At 41.4% G+C, this 14,553-nt stretch overlaps 1 protein-coding gene across 1 annotated transcript; it reads right to left on the bottom strand.

The window, feature by feature from the left end:
* Positions 1-5,848: 5,848 nt before the first annotated feature.
* LOC147430164 (uncharacterized) lies at positions 5,849-6,256 on the bottom strand. Its single transcript, XM_086495108.1, has 3 exons — positions 6,151-6,256; positions 5,976-6,082; positions 5,849-5,896 (listed from the first exon to the last, which is right to left on the bottom strand). Exons 1-3 carry the CDS (start codon positions 6,254-6,256, stop codon positions 5,849-5,851), a joined length of 261 nt encoding a protein of 86 aa, XP_086351234.1.
* Positions 6,257-14,553: the final 8,297 nt, after the last annotated feature.

Raw genomic sequence — 14,553 nt, 5'->3', positions numbered from 1 at the left:
CGTACTGCGTACAAAGTTGCCATAAACTGCACATCGTTTAAGATGGTGTATGGCCAAGAAGCGGTTATGCCATGGGAGTTTGTCATCCTTAGTCTTCGAGTAGCTTCTCACAAAGGTTGGGATGGTAACCCTTTAGTTGAGCGATTATACATCCTTGAAAGGCTAGATGAAGAGAGGAAATTAGCTATGCAAAATGCACTTGTGGAGAAAGATAGAAGGAAGAAATGGTTTGATCGTTATCTAAAGAACAAAGATATCAATGCTTGAAATAAAGTCCTTATGTATGGAGTGCGTAACAAAAACAAAAAGTTGAAATATGCGGGAAAAGGACCATATAGAGTATGTGAAATCACCCCACAAGGAACTATTCGTGTGGAGACTCTAGATGGAGTTGAAACTATTGGATTCCTCAATGGGAATAAATTCAAAAGGTACTCTGATCCTCTAAGCCAGGAAGAGCTACGTGCCATCCATCAAAAAAAGGCAGCCAAGGCACAAACAGAATTGAAGAAGATACAAGCTCAAGGTGAGGCTAAAGAGCGACAACAACGAGAGGCCAACCTTGGAGTTACACATGCATTCCACGTTGAAACAAAGGATAATTGGTTGGACTTAGACACACCTCTACGATACCCTATTGAGCTAGTATGATGCCAACGAGAGGCCAACCTTGGAGTTACACATGCATTCCACGTTGAAACAGAGGATAATTGGTTGGACTCTGACACACCTCTACGATGCCCTATTGAGCTAAATAGCACCTATGGAAAAGTGCTATATAACGCCTCATTGGACACGGGTGCTAAATATAATTTGTTGTCATATGGAGTTTGGTGTCAATTAGGGAAGCTACCTCTATCTGAGAGTATTATCCAAGTCAAGGGTGTCAACAAGAAAAAAACTACGGTTTTTGGAATCTGACACACTTCTGTATGTTATGACAATGGGGTTGTAGCTCAAGACTTTTTGGTCATGCCTGCTGGAACTATGGAGGGCAACATAAACCTTGGATGCACGTGGGTGTTGGCAACCAAATGCACTATTGATTGGGGTACTGGTAGTGTCAGAACGCAACCACCACCTCTTATCCTTATCATTGAAGCAAAGTCACCTACGTTGCAGGCTCTAGCGAAGTTATAGGATAGCCAAGATTCACAAACCAAAGTGGTTAACTCGTCCTTGTCGGCTCCCCATGAACCTAGCACTTCAACACTTGTAGTTGCAGCAAGCAATAATATTGCAAGTACTCAACATGTACGACCTAAGAGTACATATCAATGGGTCCCCAAGGCCTTACTTCCAGATACCTCAACCCTTCCATCCATTTCAAGAAAAACTTCTCATGGAAAACCAAGAGTGTGCTCTAGGAGAGTCAAGACCAAATCACGATGGATTCCAAAATGACTATTAGAAGCCCAAGGCTACTATGATGGAAATGATCAAATTTGGGTACCTAAATGTAAAATGTGTCTTTTGCCATCACCTACAAAACCATGTGAGTCAATCAGTGTAACTCCAAAGCCAATGGCAGACCGTGGAAAGGGAAAGATCACAGAATGCTACACACCTATTCCAGAGCTAGTTTGGGTTCCAAGGAAAAACCAAATTATTCCACCTAGCGCAGGAAGGGGAAAGTCCCATGAAGCTTCTAGATCCTCATTTAATGCATCCATAGAGGTAAAAGCCTCTCCACAACCTCCACCTACAATAGTGGACCTCCATGAAGCTACAAAGGAATTCACACCTCCCAGTGCTCAAGAATCACTTGATGAACCACTTCAAGTTCGATCCTGGGAGAGTACCTTACCACGCTTGCAACTCGATGAGGCACCTAAGGTAATAGAAAACTAATGGAAAAAATCCTCACATATTACCAACTTGAACAATTGGTTTCAAAGGGCGACGAGCACATTTCAAACAGTATGACCTACCCAAGGAAGGGGGGAGTCCTCACTCACGTCAATATTTTGGATCCCCATCCTCTTAAATTTTCTTCCCTAACATCTGAACTCTGCAATTGAAGGACTGTATATACATAGCCTTATACTAGTTCTAGCAAACAAACAAAAAATGATAACAAATAGTAAAAGAGCAAGAGCGACTAGCAACGAGAGAGCCTGGGGGATTCACCATGGAAAACGTACCACACCACGTAAGTGCAGGGGAGGGGGGTTTTTTTACAAGTTACATAAGAGTATAAGTTAGGGGTAGGCCCCCATTAATTTATCTCCCAAGCCTAAATTTAAGGGAGGGGGTATCATATTTATTTGAAGAGGGGGGGGAGGTGAGAAAAGGAAAAAATGAGAGGAAGTTTTTGTGTTTCAAAATCATGGCTTCCCAACCCGGGGTGTCCACTATGGAATATGTAAGATAGCACGTGCGTTCAATGGAAGGGTATTGAATTTGCTAAAGTTTTACATAATTTATTTTACATTAGGGACATAAATAATCAATAGATGTAAATTTATTGAAGGGGTTTTTAAAATCCAAAACATCAAGAAGTATGAATATATTTGTCTATGCTCACCCATCTAATAGAGCTACATTGCTTTACCTACTATACATATGAAGAAATATTTGATGGCATGCACAATCCTTAACTAAACACCCAGTGCTGGGCCAATGCCAAGTTTGTTGATTTGTGATAAGTACTAAGCGATTGTATCTCTCCTATGATTAAGACCGTATCCCTCATTGTGAATTCTATCATCTTGTGAAGGTCTTGCATAAGGCCACATGTCTTCAAGATGCAAGTATAACTGATTGGATATGGCAAAAGGTCACCCTTTCACCTTCAGTTAAAACCACCCAGGGTTTCCTTGCCATAACCATGTTGCACATTGTAGTCAGTTTTATTTCAATGTTTCTACACCCTCTATTGGGTATTGATGATGTAGTAGGGATGCCGTAGTGTGTAGTCAATAATATGCATGATGAAGCTAATGGTTACAATGTTCACCATTATGGCATCATCATACAGCAGCATGTGTACCTCTTGAGCACTTTGTGCTATAGTAACATCAAGCATAAAGGAAAGGATACGTCTTGCAATCTAATTCAGCTCATTTATGAAAGCAATCAAGAGAAGGCCTATTGCTGCTCCCTCAAATTATATTTTCTTCTTCATATATAGACCACGTGGTTGTAGAACACACATACTGATGGTCATGAGTGTAAGTTTCCCTATTATTAGTGCATCACCGTCTTCATGTGTACTTAAGGTGCTGATAATGAGTATGTTCACTTGTAATGTAAACGACATTGATATATATGTATTGGTCATGCCCATAATTGTTTTCTTTAAACGTGGGTAGGTATGGAGGGACATGGGTATGCGTGAATCTATGTCCAATATGGAGTATTGTCATGTAGTTCATGCATTTTTGGGCTTTGTAGTAGCAAAAGGCGGAACAACATACTTCTTTCAACAATATGTCACTACTAATGGGTGCTGACGACAATGAATCACTGATGAACGAGGAACTTGTGAAGCAAGCTAGCTGGCTGCCATTTGTGGTGGTGGTGGTGGTGGTGGGGGGGGGGGGGGGGGGGGGGGGTGGGGGGTGGGCTAAGGATTTTCTTGAGTTTGGTCTTTCTTATGTGGCATGGTTCCTTTTCGAAACAACAGATAAGTAGGTGTCTTCCCTCCATCTTGTGTGGGCTCAAAGTGGTTGTTGCTTTTTTTAAGGAAAATATGGCATGTTGCCCTCTGATTTGTTCCTTGATGTGCGCCCTCATCGATGGTGTTTCCAATATTTTTGGCCTACCACGGGGAGGCCTTTGTGAAATGTTAATTTTTTTGCAAGTGACGTGGCAAACTGCATGACCGCTTTTAGAAATAAGGCACAAGTAAGGTAAAGGAGCCAGTAAGGAGCTCCGATGTTGAGCCAGTCTTTTCGGCAATAAAAGAGATGTTGCTCCTCCCATATGAAGATAATGGTGTTAGTGTAGTGGCCAAAAAACCGTTGATGCATCACATCTTCATTGGACTAGACTAGGGCTTCATCCCTGTTATCGTGGATTGCTCTAAACATTCCCTATGCTAGCTTCCTCAAGGCTCACATTTATTGTTACATACAAATGCAAAGATGCAATTTTTGCTTCACGTCTGAGTACCGTTCTCCTCGATGAGAGTCTCTCTCTTTTCCAAATTCCCACCTGCAAATTTAAATTTTAGAGCAAAATTTGAAATTCCAATGTTAAAGATAACTTTCAAAGTTTGTTGGTGAGATAGAGGTATTTTTAAATTATTGACTTTAGTCTTAGCCCCCGTCACACTGGGGCAGGCATACCACGACTGTGTTGAGATGTCGTGTGGTAATTTGACGAGGTAGTAGTGAAAATTTGTTGCCTGGAGGGGCGACCCAGCAAGCCCAACGATTTTTTCATGACCTGGCCAACCTTCAAAAAGTAAAATGCGGGAAGCATTTTGATAGGCTTCAAATGGTGGTAGCTCTTGGCTACGGGACATTGTAACAGGGGACGAGCACCCTAGTTGGATAGTGTAATATGGGCATTAGTGTTCATTCGAGTGTGAAGTGAACCCAGCTAGGGTTTTACTTGTGCATGAGATTGTATGGTGGGGCTATAGAGTGCATGACACGGTGTAGTTGGTTTTGGTTATATTTCGGCCTGCTAGGCCTTGTGGCAAAGCAAGGCATGCCGATTGCCGGTCGAATGTAGCCGTTAGGTGACCATTGACCAAAAAGTCAACACACGGAGCTCACACGCAGTCTCCAACCCCGACCTCGCGTCCCAGAAGCACTGCCCTAACCACTGCACTACGTGCGTGCATCTGCACATGTCGTGGCGCATGCCGTACATATGTTTAAAATGTCTGCTGCCCCCCCCCCCCCCAAAAAAAAGAGCGACATGACCGACTGGGCCAGTCACATCCACCTACACGCAGCTTAGCAAGCCGATATTTAACCAGAGCCCTATGTAGTTTGGGTCCGATTTTTGACGCGCTTACCCTCGACAGTACCCTCAATGCATGGTGAAGGCAGACAATATATATATATATATATATATATATATATCTCCATTTAAAAAAAAGTGGCTCAAGTTTGTGTCCGTGTGTGATGTAGGTCTAAGAGCTCAAGCTCCAAAGTTGCATGAAAATTCAATAGTAGCTGCCCCAAAAAATGGCGCGTGAGTTGAACATGCTCTTTTTTGAGTTGTGAAGAGAGAGAGAGAGAGAGAGAGAGAGAGAGAGAGAGAGAGAGAGAGAGAGAGAGAGAGAGAGAGAGAGAGAGAGAGAGAGAGAGAGAGAGAGAGAGAGAGAGAGAGAGAGAGAGAGAGAGAGAGAGAGAGAGAGAGAGAGAGAGGCAGAGGCTTCCAAGAACGCACAACAGTCGAAGCTCAACTGCAACACTGCTGGATTTCAGGTACGTGCACCTTCCAGATTTGTTGTTCTGCGTTTGGCCTGAGAGGAAAGCACCTTTATCAAGCATCAAATAAGGTACATTGATAAGCAATAGAATAGGCTCTGTGTGTGTGTGTGTGTGTGTGTGTGTGTGTGTGTGTGTGTGTGTGTGGATTTAAGCTACTTGGCTACAAGGTGAGCGGTAGATACATCAACGACTGCAATGGGGCCATGCATGGCTTATGCGCTGTGTGGTCTCTTAAGTATAAAAGCTCATTACTGAGTTGATGGACAATGCAGAGCACTGCATCTCCCACTCTCTTTCTGCAAAGACCCACATCTCGGACTCCCTAAGCTCTCTTAATCAGATTCTTGATAGTGCACCTTGGATCTGCAGCCAAGCCCATTAAGTAGTAAGTAGAATCTCCCAATGTAGTATGCACAAATGGCCTATTCAATGATGCGAGTTAATGAAGGAGGCAATTATAGACTGGTTGATTCACCTCTGCATGTGATGATGAGGCTCCACTCCTGCACAGACACAAACATAGGTGCATGCAAGCCTGTTATGTAACCCTTTCCTTCTTTACTGTTTATTCAGATTGCTCACAACCGCAATGAAGGTGGCCTCAATGCTTTCAAAGGCTTCCCCATTACATCTGCTAGTGAGATCAACCCCCAGAGAGCCAGAAGCACCTACATGATTTGCATTTTCTTCTGTCCCACGACTTTCGGTTATCCAGCGAGATGTAGAGATTCATCAAACAAGTAGCTCCGTTGAGTACCGAGTTCGCACCCGTCCTTCCCAACAGCACCTCCATAGTTCCGACAGATGATGGCGCATAGAAAAGGCTGTGCAGAAAACCTTGGAGGCTTGCCAAGTACTCCCATATGCAGCTGAAAGTGGCCGGGCCTAGAAGCTTTGGGCTGTTTTCAGCGGATGAGAAGGAGGACTCTTAGAAGCCATCGCCATCCTTGTCGAACACGTGGAAAGCAGCAAGGAGGTCTTGGTCCACGTCAACATTGATAGAGCCTGCGGAGTTCTGCGGAGCGCTGACATTGTTACACGATTGCCCCTTGTGCTAAGGCTAAAGGACTATGGAGCTGATCCGTATAGCATCAAGATCACCTTGTCTCACAAGCTGTGTAGGAAAATGGAGTAGCTTGCAAGCGGCCTAAGCTCCCTCTGTCATGTGTGGACACATGACAGAGAGAAAAATAGCTTGCAGAACACGTAAGAGAGAAAAATATCTTGCATATAGAGAGAAAAATAGCTTGCAGAACATGTAAGACATTTGCTTCGTATGCAGCCCCTTCGAGTCTGTTCATCACCGTGCACTGTTTCAAGCCTTGGATGATGGCTACTCAGGAGATGTGCATGATTTTCGCCCTCAGCTGGGACCTGATCGTCTCCACCATTGCGATCATTATGAACACTCAGCTCATTACCTGCTAGTGCTCAACCCTACCACTGGCGCCCATACCATTCTGCCTCCACCCCTCAACCACACGCACGCTTTCAAATACGCTCACGCAGACTTTAGCTTGGGCAACATCTACTTGCAGGCATGGCCTACTCATGAACACAGCTACCGCGTGTTCTTAACGCCTTGACGTACAGCTATGCGTGATCTTCCTGGGGATGACATTGACATTGACAATGAAGAGGACTCATCCACTCAAGTTGATGAGCATACTGAGGATGAGAACATTATCATGGCTGAAAGTGAACTCCTCCATACATTGGATTGTCTTATTGATGAAGAGGAGAGTGGAGTGAAAGAAATCTCGTCTCTTGTTTTGATTGATTCAAAGACCATATGCAAAAGCACTCTTGTAAGCCATCTAAATGGGAATCCTACATTGTCGAAGGATAGGCTCACAATGGTAAAAACAGAAGTTCTTTTCTCATTGGAAAAGAAGACTCAATTAGATACACGCACATGTCTTATAATCGGATAAGATTGTGCTGTTTTGTTTGAAAAGACAACAATGGAAGACAGTCCAAAGGAGAAAAATCGTGGTTGATTTTCAAGTACTAGTCAAGGAGTAAGCAAAGGGACATGGTACTTGGGAAGAGTCGTGAGCATGAGAAGGAAGCTAGGAGGTAGTTTCAAAGAGACTCGTGGTCCTTTTGATCTTCTAGATCGTCCTCCTAATGTGGAGGTTCATCTATTATGGTATCAAGTGGCCAAGGGTAGAAGAAGCTACACATATGATTTAGTGGACAATCAAGCGGTATCTTTGGATTCCATTGCTAAAGTGCACTTGGATTATGATGCCACAACAAGAAAATATGTGCTTGATGCGAATGATTATAAGGTCTTTACTGATTATTTGAAGAATGTGAAAGGTAATTTGATCTTGTGTGGATGGCTATTTTTAGTTAAATTCTATTATATGCTCAAAGTCATCCTGACATGCTTGAGTTTTTTTTGTAGGTTGAATGGGGATGGATAATATGCAAGTTTGATTTTTGAGGTATATGTTTTTTCTTCATTTCCTTTTCATAATTATGTCCTTTTGTAAATTTTGAAACTTGTAAGCTTTAGATTCTTAATTAACATCAGTTTTCATCTTATGGTGAATTTCAATGTGGTGCAGGTGCAAGAGATTTGGCTACAGAGTTTTGTTGCATTTTCCTGATGGATTATATCATACTTCCTCAAAAGACCTCTACTTATAATGACAAAACATTTTGTTATGTGAAACTTCCATGAAAGATGCCATATGATACATGTACTTTATAAAGTGGGTTAGTTACTCATGTTAAGTATTTTATAATGTGAGCTGTATTTTATGAAGAGCTTCAATATGGTACAAGGCCACACATTGTAGCTACAAAGTGTCTTTGTATTTTTCCAATTGTTTATATCATACTACCTTAGCAGATCTCTACTTATAAACGATGAGACTAATATTTTTTAGAGCATCCATGAAATTTAAAGAAGAAGAATTTACAATATAAGCGTTTATGTGGATTAGTTACTCATATTTATTGCTTTTTCATTGTCCTTTTTGACATTGTGTCATTGTTATGTATGTTTGTGAAAAAGATGATTCAATGCTATCGTATGATCAATATGGTCTAAAGATTTTTTGATAGTTGTATATTTTGTGCACTTGCCAATGACAATGCTCACTAGTTGGCATTTGAATGTTGTCTCTTTGAGCGTGTTGATAGAAATATTTCTCTAGTATGGATCTCGCATTGGACTTGGTGTCTTTAAGCGAGTTGATAAAAGGATATGACCATTGGTTTGTGGCTTTGTGCACCAACATTTTGTTTAAGGCTTGTGGCTTTGTGCATTGACATTTTATTTAATTTTGGAGCATGTTACTAGCAAGATGTTGTGAGCATGTATATGGCAAGAAAAGGTTTGGGTTTCTTGTACCACATGTGATCATGTAACTTGAAGCTTGCATCGTGCAAGACACTAGTGTGGGTGTGAGAATTCTTAATGAGATTGTTTTTCTAATCGATTATTGGAAAAACATGATGTGATGTTTATGCCAAACCTGTCACCCTCAACAAAGCACAAAAGGCCCTTAAATAACTTTTGACTATACATGTAATCTATTTGAGCAAAATAAAAATATTGCTCAAGAGCGTTCAACTTTACATGTGGTTTCTTTTGACTGTGAACAAAAGAAAAATTATTGTTTTTTGAAGCACACCAATTGCAAGCTATGAACATGCTTTATGTTTAAATTTGTTAGTGAAAACATTGGGATGGTACTCAAGACCTATTGGAGAAACATGTGCTTTGTGGTAAATTGGTTGATGTGTGTGTGGCCAGGTGTGGCTCACTCTTATATGGAAAATTGATGCGGTTTACTGAAGTGTGTTGATTGCAAGATATGCCCACAACATGCTCGTGATAATGTGGTTTCTTAGAGTGTGTTTATGGCATTCATGGGGAGGTGCAAACACCTCGCATGCTAATTGTGCACCTAGATCGATTTTAAATTTGAGACAATTTTTGGCTAGAAAATTTTGCACAACATTAAATCACATATAGATAGGAAAAGGTTGAAGGTGATCTCTTTTAGTGGGTTGATGCAATTCATGAATTGATCTTGATAGAAAAAATCAAGATTGCACACTCGTGGGATAAAAGGCAAAAGAAATTTATAAGTTGTGGGTAGATTGTTACATTGTTAGGTGTTCAATTTCATGCTTCAAACCTTACTGTTTGTATACGAGAATCTGTGGAAAAACAAACTCGGTTTGATTACTTAATGATTGGTCATTGGTGTGCAATAGAACTTGGATGAATTTTGGGGAAGTTTTTTATCAGGTCACACATCAAATTTTGCATCAAGCCGGTCATAAATACGGGATGATTTGGAGCAGGTCCATGGCTGATTTACACTAGTTTTGGATGGGTCAGAATTGGACAAGTATCCAGAGTGCACGCTGACTAGGCACATAGTTTGAAATTCAAACTAAGACACATTGAGGATACACCCGAGTCGGTTCCTTAGTATGTTGTCAGTCACTATGCTACACACTCTTTGACTAGTTTTACTCAGCTAGATCATGTGAGACCTAAATTTTATATAGATAGGGGTATGATTGTTTTCTTCATTGGTTGTCGTATAAGCGTAGAAAGGGGGGACATATTTCCTAATATGAGTCGTATATAGGGATTCTATCAAAGTTGTCCGCTCGCAGGTGGCGTCCCGTTTTGTATATAGAGTGAATCCCCCGGGCGAGAGAGCACCCTATCAGATCCTACACACAAGTCCAAATTCACCATGTCACATCAAGCAGCACACGAAAACAACTCTTATGTTTTAAAGACCTAACCAAAACTATTTGTATTCTCAGAGATGGCTAGTTCACCAGAGGCATGTGCTTCTATTTTTTATGAAAGGTACCCTTTTTATTTTTCTCAAGTGTTTCACATTTGCTACCCTGTACTTTCTTGCAAATGGGATTTGGTAGAGAGACTTGCATGTGAGAGAAATTTTGAGGAGTTAGAATGGCTGATACGTCTATGGATAACTAGTGATCCCTACTTAGTAGCGAATGTTTCTCCAGTGGTACATGCTTATTCTTTTGCACAAGATGAGTATCCATGCATAGCGAGGTTCTTGATTAACACGCTTGCGCAAGAGGATGGTGAAGAAGAAATAATAGAGACCGAGGAAGACTATGGCCTCACGGAAAATGATTTTGTTTATCTAGATGATGTGGATAGAGGCCTAGCCTTAGGGATGCCAGCCGATTTATATAATATCCTCTTTCCTTGATTGTAAAAGGGATGATAGATAGGTAGGTTAGGGGTCTGGATTGTGTTTTGAGCTTGTTTTCTAGGAGTTTTAATTTTTTCACACTGACATGCCTCCTAGAGGTATAGTGCTTGTTGTTTGATATTGTTATGTAGGACTTATATGGATTTCCATCCACATGGCTGAGGACATCTGCTTCAACAAAATGAGCAACTCCATATCTCCAGATGTACTACTTCCCATGATTCATGCTGGTGGATATGTATAATTGCTAATTATGGTTTTTCATGGTTTGTTTGAGTACAGTAGTTATGTTTGTTATCTGCCATTATAGATGTATAAATTTTTCTTTGCTTAAGTTGATTGAACTAGAGTTTAATCTTATAGATGAGCCTTGAGATTAGGAGACCGTGACTTTAGGTTAACTCATTTAATTGACCACTAGTCCTAGTTGATAAAATTATCTGAGTGTTTGAGACCTTAGGAATGTTTTAGGCATAGAGAAGCTTGCTCACTTAAACAACAAAAGACACTAGTGAGAATACCAAGGAAATGGAATGAAAAAACATAAGTGCCACAAATGAAAAATCTTACGCTGGAAGAGAAATTCTGGCTTGATTTGGTACTTCACTCACGTGTATTGTCTATGGTACTAGAGTCCTAGAGGTTCACAGTAGTTTGGGCGCTTTCCCTTGAGAAACAAAAAGCCCCGGAAATACAAAATAAGCACACACGTCAAATGATTGTGAACCAAAGTAAAAGAAAAAAGAAAGAAATGACATTTAAAAGATTTTTACCGAGCTTACAGTTAAAATTTCAAGCTTTTGTTTGGAGTTGTTAGAGCTAGTTGGCTAATCAAAGCTGAAAAGCACAATTAGGGAATCTTGCATTTAGATAATCTTCTTAGCTTAGCTAGTACTAGAGTAGTTGTTTTAACCTTAGTCATAGCTAACTAATTGATAAACTAACCCATAAGCCCAAAACACTTGATTAATTAATTTCATCATAGTGCAATTTATTTGTCCTTAATGATAGTCTAACATTTCATAAATCTTGCATTTTCTCATTTCCACACGTACTTCACATTCCTCTCATGATTTATGGTCATATAATTCCGCTTGCATAAAACAGTGACTTTGCCTTGCAGATTCAAATCCAGATGCTCTACAACATGGACAAAATGGGGTTTCTCTCACTAGCTTTCGAGGGTGGAATCTACATCAGGAAGGGGAGCATGTTACCACCAAGCGACCACCTTTTATGTAGCCATGGGCCAGGCTTGTCGGACCCGCTAGTAATGTATTATGTTATTGGCCAGGCTTGTCAGTCAGGTAGGAATGGCTAAGAGTGATCGCCGATGACATGTGCACTCTAAAACTAGAACCTATAATGTTTGGATAAGATTGGCTGATGGTGGGCACCCAAATGTGAACGGGCAAGCCCATATAAAAGTCAACCAAAACCTAAAGTACCTTATTCTCTCATTTGTGCAATGAAAGAAGAGTGCTCTTGCTCCATCTCCTTTGTGTACTAGTGTGTGTGTGTGTGTGTGTGTGTGTGTGTGTGTGTGTGTGTGAGAGAGAGAGAGAGAGAGAGAGAGAGAGAGAGAGAGAGAGAGAGAGAGAGAGAGAGAGAGAGAGAGAGAGCATTGTGGTGGCACGATGGCGATGAGGAGGTTGAGCGCGTCACAGCGGAAGCTCCCCCTTCTTCGTGGCGAGGAATCCTCCATGACAGCAAGCGTAGAGCGGTGAGTGACACACCATTGTCATCTTTGAGCTTACTAGTTTAGGCTAGTTGCGTGCTTGGAGCCATCTGTGGCTCGCACATAGTGTTAGGCAAGTCCCTTGCTTTGATACGTACGAAAGACGCCCATAGCATGATTCTTCTAAAACTATTCAAATCCTTCACCAAAAACAAAGGTATGAATCCAAAACAATTGAAAGGTATCGTGCCGATTGGTGAAGCGGTTGTGTTGGCATCGTGAGCACCAAGCACCGACATGATGATAGGTGAAGCATTGAGAAAGGGTTCGTCACATGTAGAAAATAAAGAATATTTGGCTTTGAAGACTTTCCCTAGCAAAGAAAAAGATAGAGTGGTCGACCCTAGCAATACAAGATTTACCTTTGAGGTAATGACACTCAAGGGAAGGGTACCTCAAGGCACCATTTGCGAGAATGCCAACAAGTTTGCTACCGACTCTGCCTCCCTGGAATTTCATTTGTGAGCATTCTAAAGGGTCCCAAGCCTATGGATAGCAACAAAGTCACAACATTTGAGGCATATACTATTGAAGGCCATGAAAAATTGATGATTGCTAAGACCCGGCTTGAACACGAACTAAAAGAAGATAACAAACAGATAGAGATCGGCCCTAGTGGTAACAAAAGAACTAGCTCACAGGCCATTTGCAGTGAGCTACTCGAAGATGGTCTTGCAGATCGAGCATATATTGATTTAAAGAAGTCTCTTCTATAATAAGTGAAGGTAGCAAAGGCTATCATGGTTGTGATTCCATCATCACTCATAGAAAAGCAGATAGCCATGCAAGCAAAGTTTATGCTCCTATCTGGCTTTAGTGGGAGAATCCCAAATAGGTACAAGGTGATGCAATGGATTCATGGACCACAAATTCTTGGGCATGGAGGGGGAAATTGAAAGTACTACCTACCTCGCTAAGGGCTTTTGCTCATTTAGATTCAAAGATGACTCCGACGTTGCAAAAATATTGGATAAAGGTCCATTGTTGTTTAAGAGGACAACTGTCTATGTAGTACAATGGGAGCTTGTATTTGATTTGGCCGAATCCCTCCAGGGGGTTCATCTAGTTTGGGTCGAGTTTGTGGGGTTGCCAAGTTGGCTCTGAGATAATATCAGGATGCTCGCCAGTCATCTAGGCACCCCCTTGTTTGTTCCTAACAAAAAGGGACTAGGAAGGTCCTCTAACTAGGTTTGTATAGGCTTGAACATGACTAAAATGCCACCAAAAATCATGGTGATCAATGTTGGAGCAGGACTGGTAACTATTTCGCTCCATTTCCAGACTTACTTTGGGGCGTGCTTCGAGTGTAACAAATCTGAGCACTTTGCTAAGGATTTCCCCATGCGGACTAAAGTGAACTCTGGGCATGTAGCGTAGGCCTTAAGTTTAGGGGAAGTCAATTATGTCCCTGCCAAGGAAACAACAACGGAAGAGGGTGAGAAAAAGGTAAAGAGCTGCAAAGGGACAAGAATAGGGGAGGAAAAAGAGGCTATGGTTTGTGACTATCAGGTCACCCAATTGCAAGAGAAGACTAGATAGGTCCATAAATTGTTTGTTTTACCTACATCTACATCTAATATTTTGATAGTAACAACTGCGGCAGTTGTGTCCACGACTAAAGAGGGCCAAAAGAGTGAAGGTGGTGGCAAGAGATGTTGGAATTAGGGTTGCAGGAAAACACACACAGCTTGGAGAAGACGAAGGAAGCTCAAGGCACACGACAAAGTTGTTGAAGATGATGAAACAGGAAACAGAAGGAAGACAGCAACTCAGAGTAGGAAGAAGATGGAGAAGGAGAAGACACAGAGCTTGTGTACGAGATCTCTGTAGTCTCTCTCTCTGTATTGGAATAATAGTGTATACAAACTCAGAGCTACAAAGCTTATATGAAACCCTAAGAGATAAGGTGTCCTTTCACACCGGATGTCCAGGGGGAAAAACCCAGTGGGAGAAAAGTGCCCCTGGTGAAGCGCGTATACACACTAACACTACTACATGTCTACAAAAGTGTATAACTTAGTGTGCAATGAAAAGAAAAGTTATCCCTAGAGTGATGGGCATATATATTATGCACGGGGAAAAAAACCTCCTAGTGAGGGAAAAAATGCCCTAATGGTCCTAAGTGTGTTCACACACATCACTACCACATGTATATGGTAACAAATCCCCTCTGGGAGTGATGCAAAAA

This window comes from Adiantum capillus-veneris, chromosome 22, assembly GCF_014529385.1.
Source record: "Adiantum capillus-veneris isolate H3 chromosome 22, ASM1452938v2, whole genome shotgun sequence".
In the NCBI taxonomy this organism is placed as follows: Eukaryota; Viridiplantae; Streptophyta; class Polypodiopsida; order Polypodiales; family Pteridaceae; genus Adiantum; species Adiantum capillus-veneris.
Note: the sequence above shows the minus strand (reverse complement) of the source record. Positions and strands in the feature narration are given on the sequence as shown.

What these genes read in the sequence shown, in the direction of transcription:
- LOC147430164 (XM_086495108.1), bottom strand. Translation starts at nt 6,256, where the DNA reads ATGGGAGTACTTGGCAAGCCTCCAAGGTTTTCTGCACAGCCTTTTCTA. An exon ending in GAAGGACGGGTGCGAACTCG is followed by an intron (nt 6,083 to 6,150) that starts GTACTCAACGGA and finishes GTCGTGGGACAG; the next exon opens with AAGAAAATGCAAATCATGTA. An exon ending in AGGCCACCTTCATTGCGGTT is followed by an intron (nt 5,897 to 5,975) that starts GTGAGCAATCTG and finishes GTGTCTGTGCAG; the next exon opens with GAGTGGAGCCTCATCATCAC.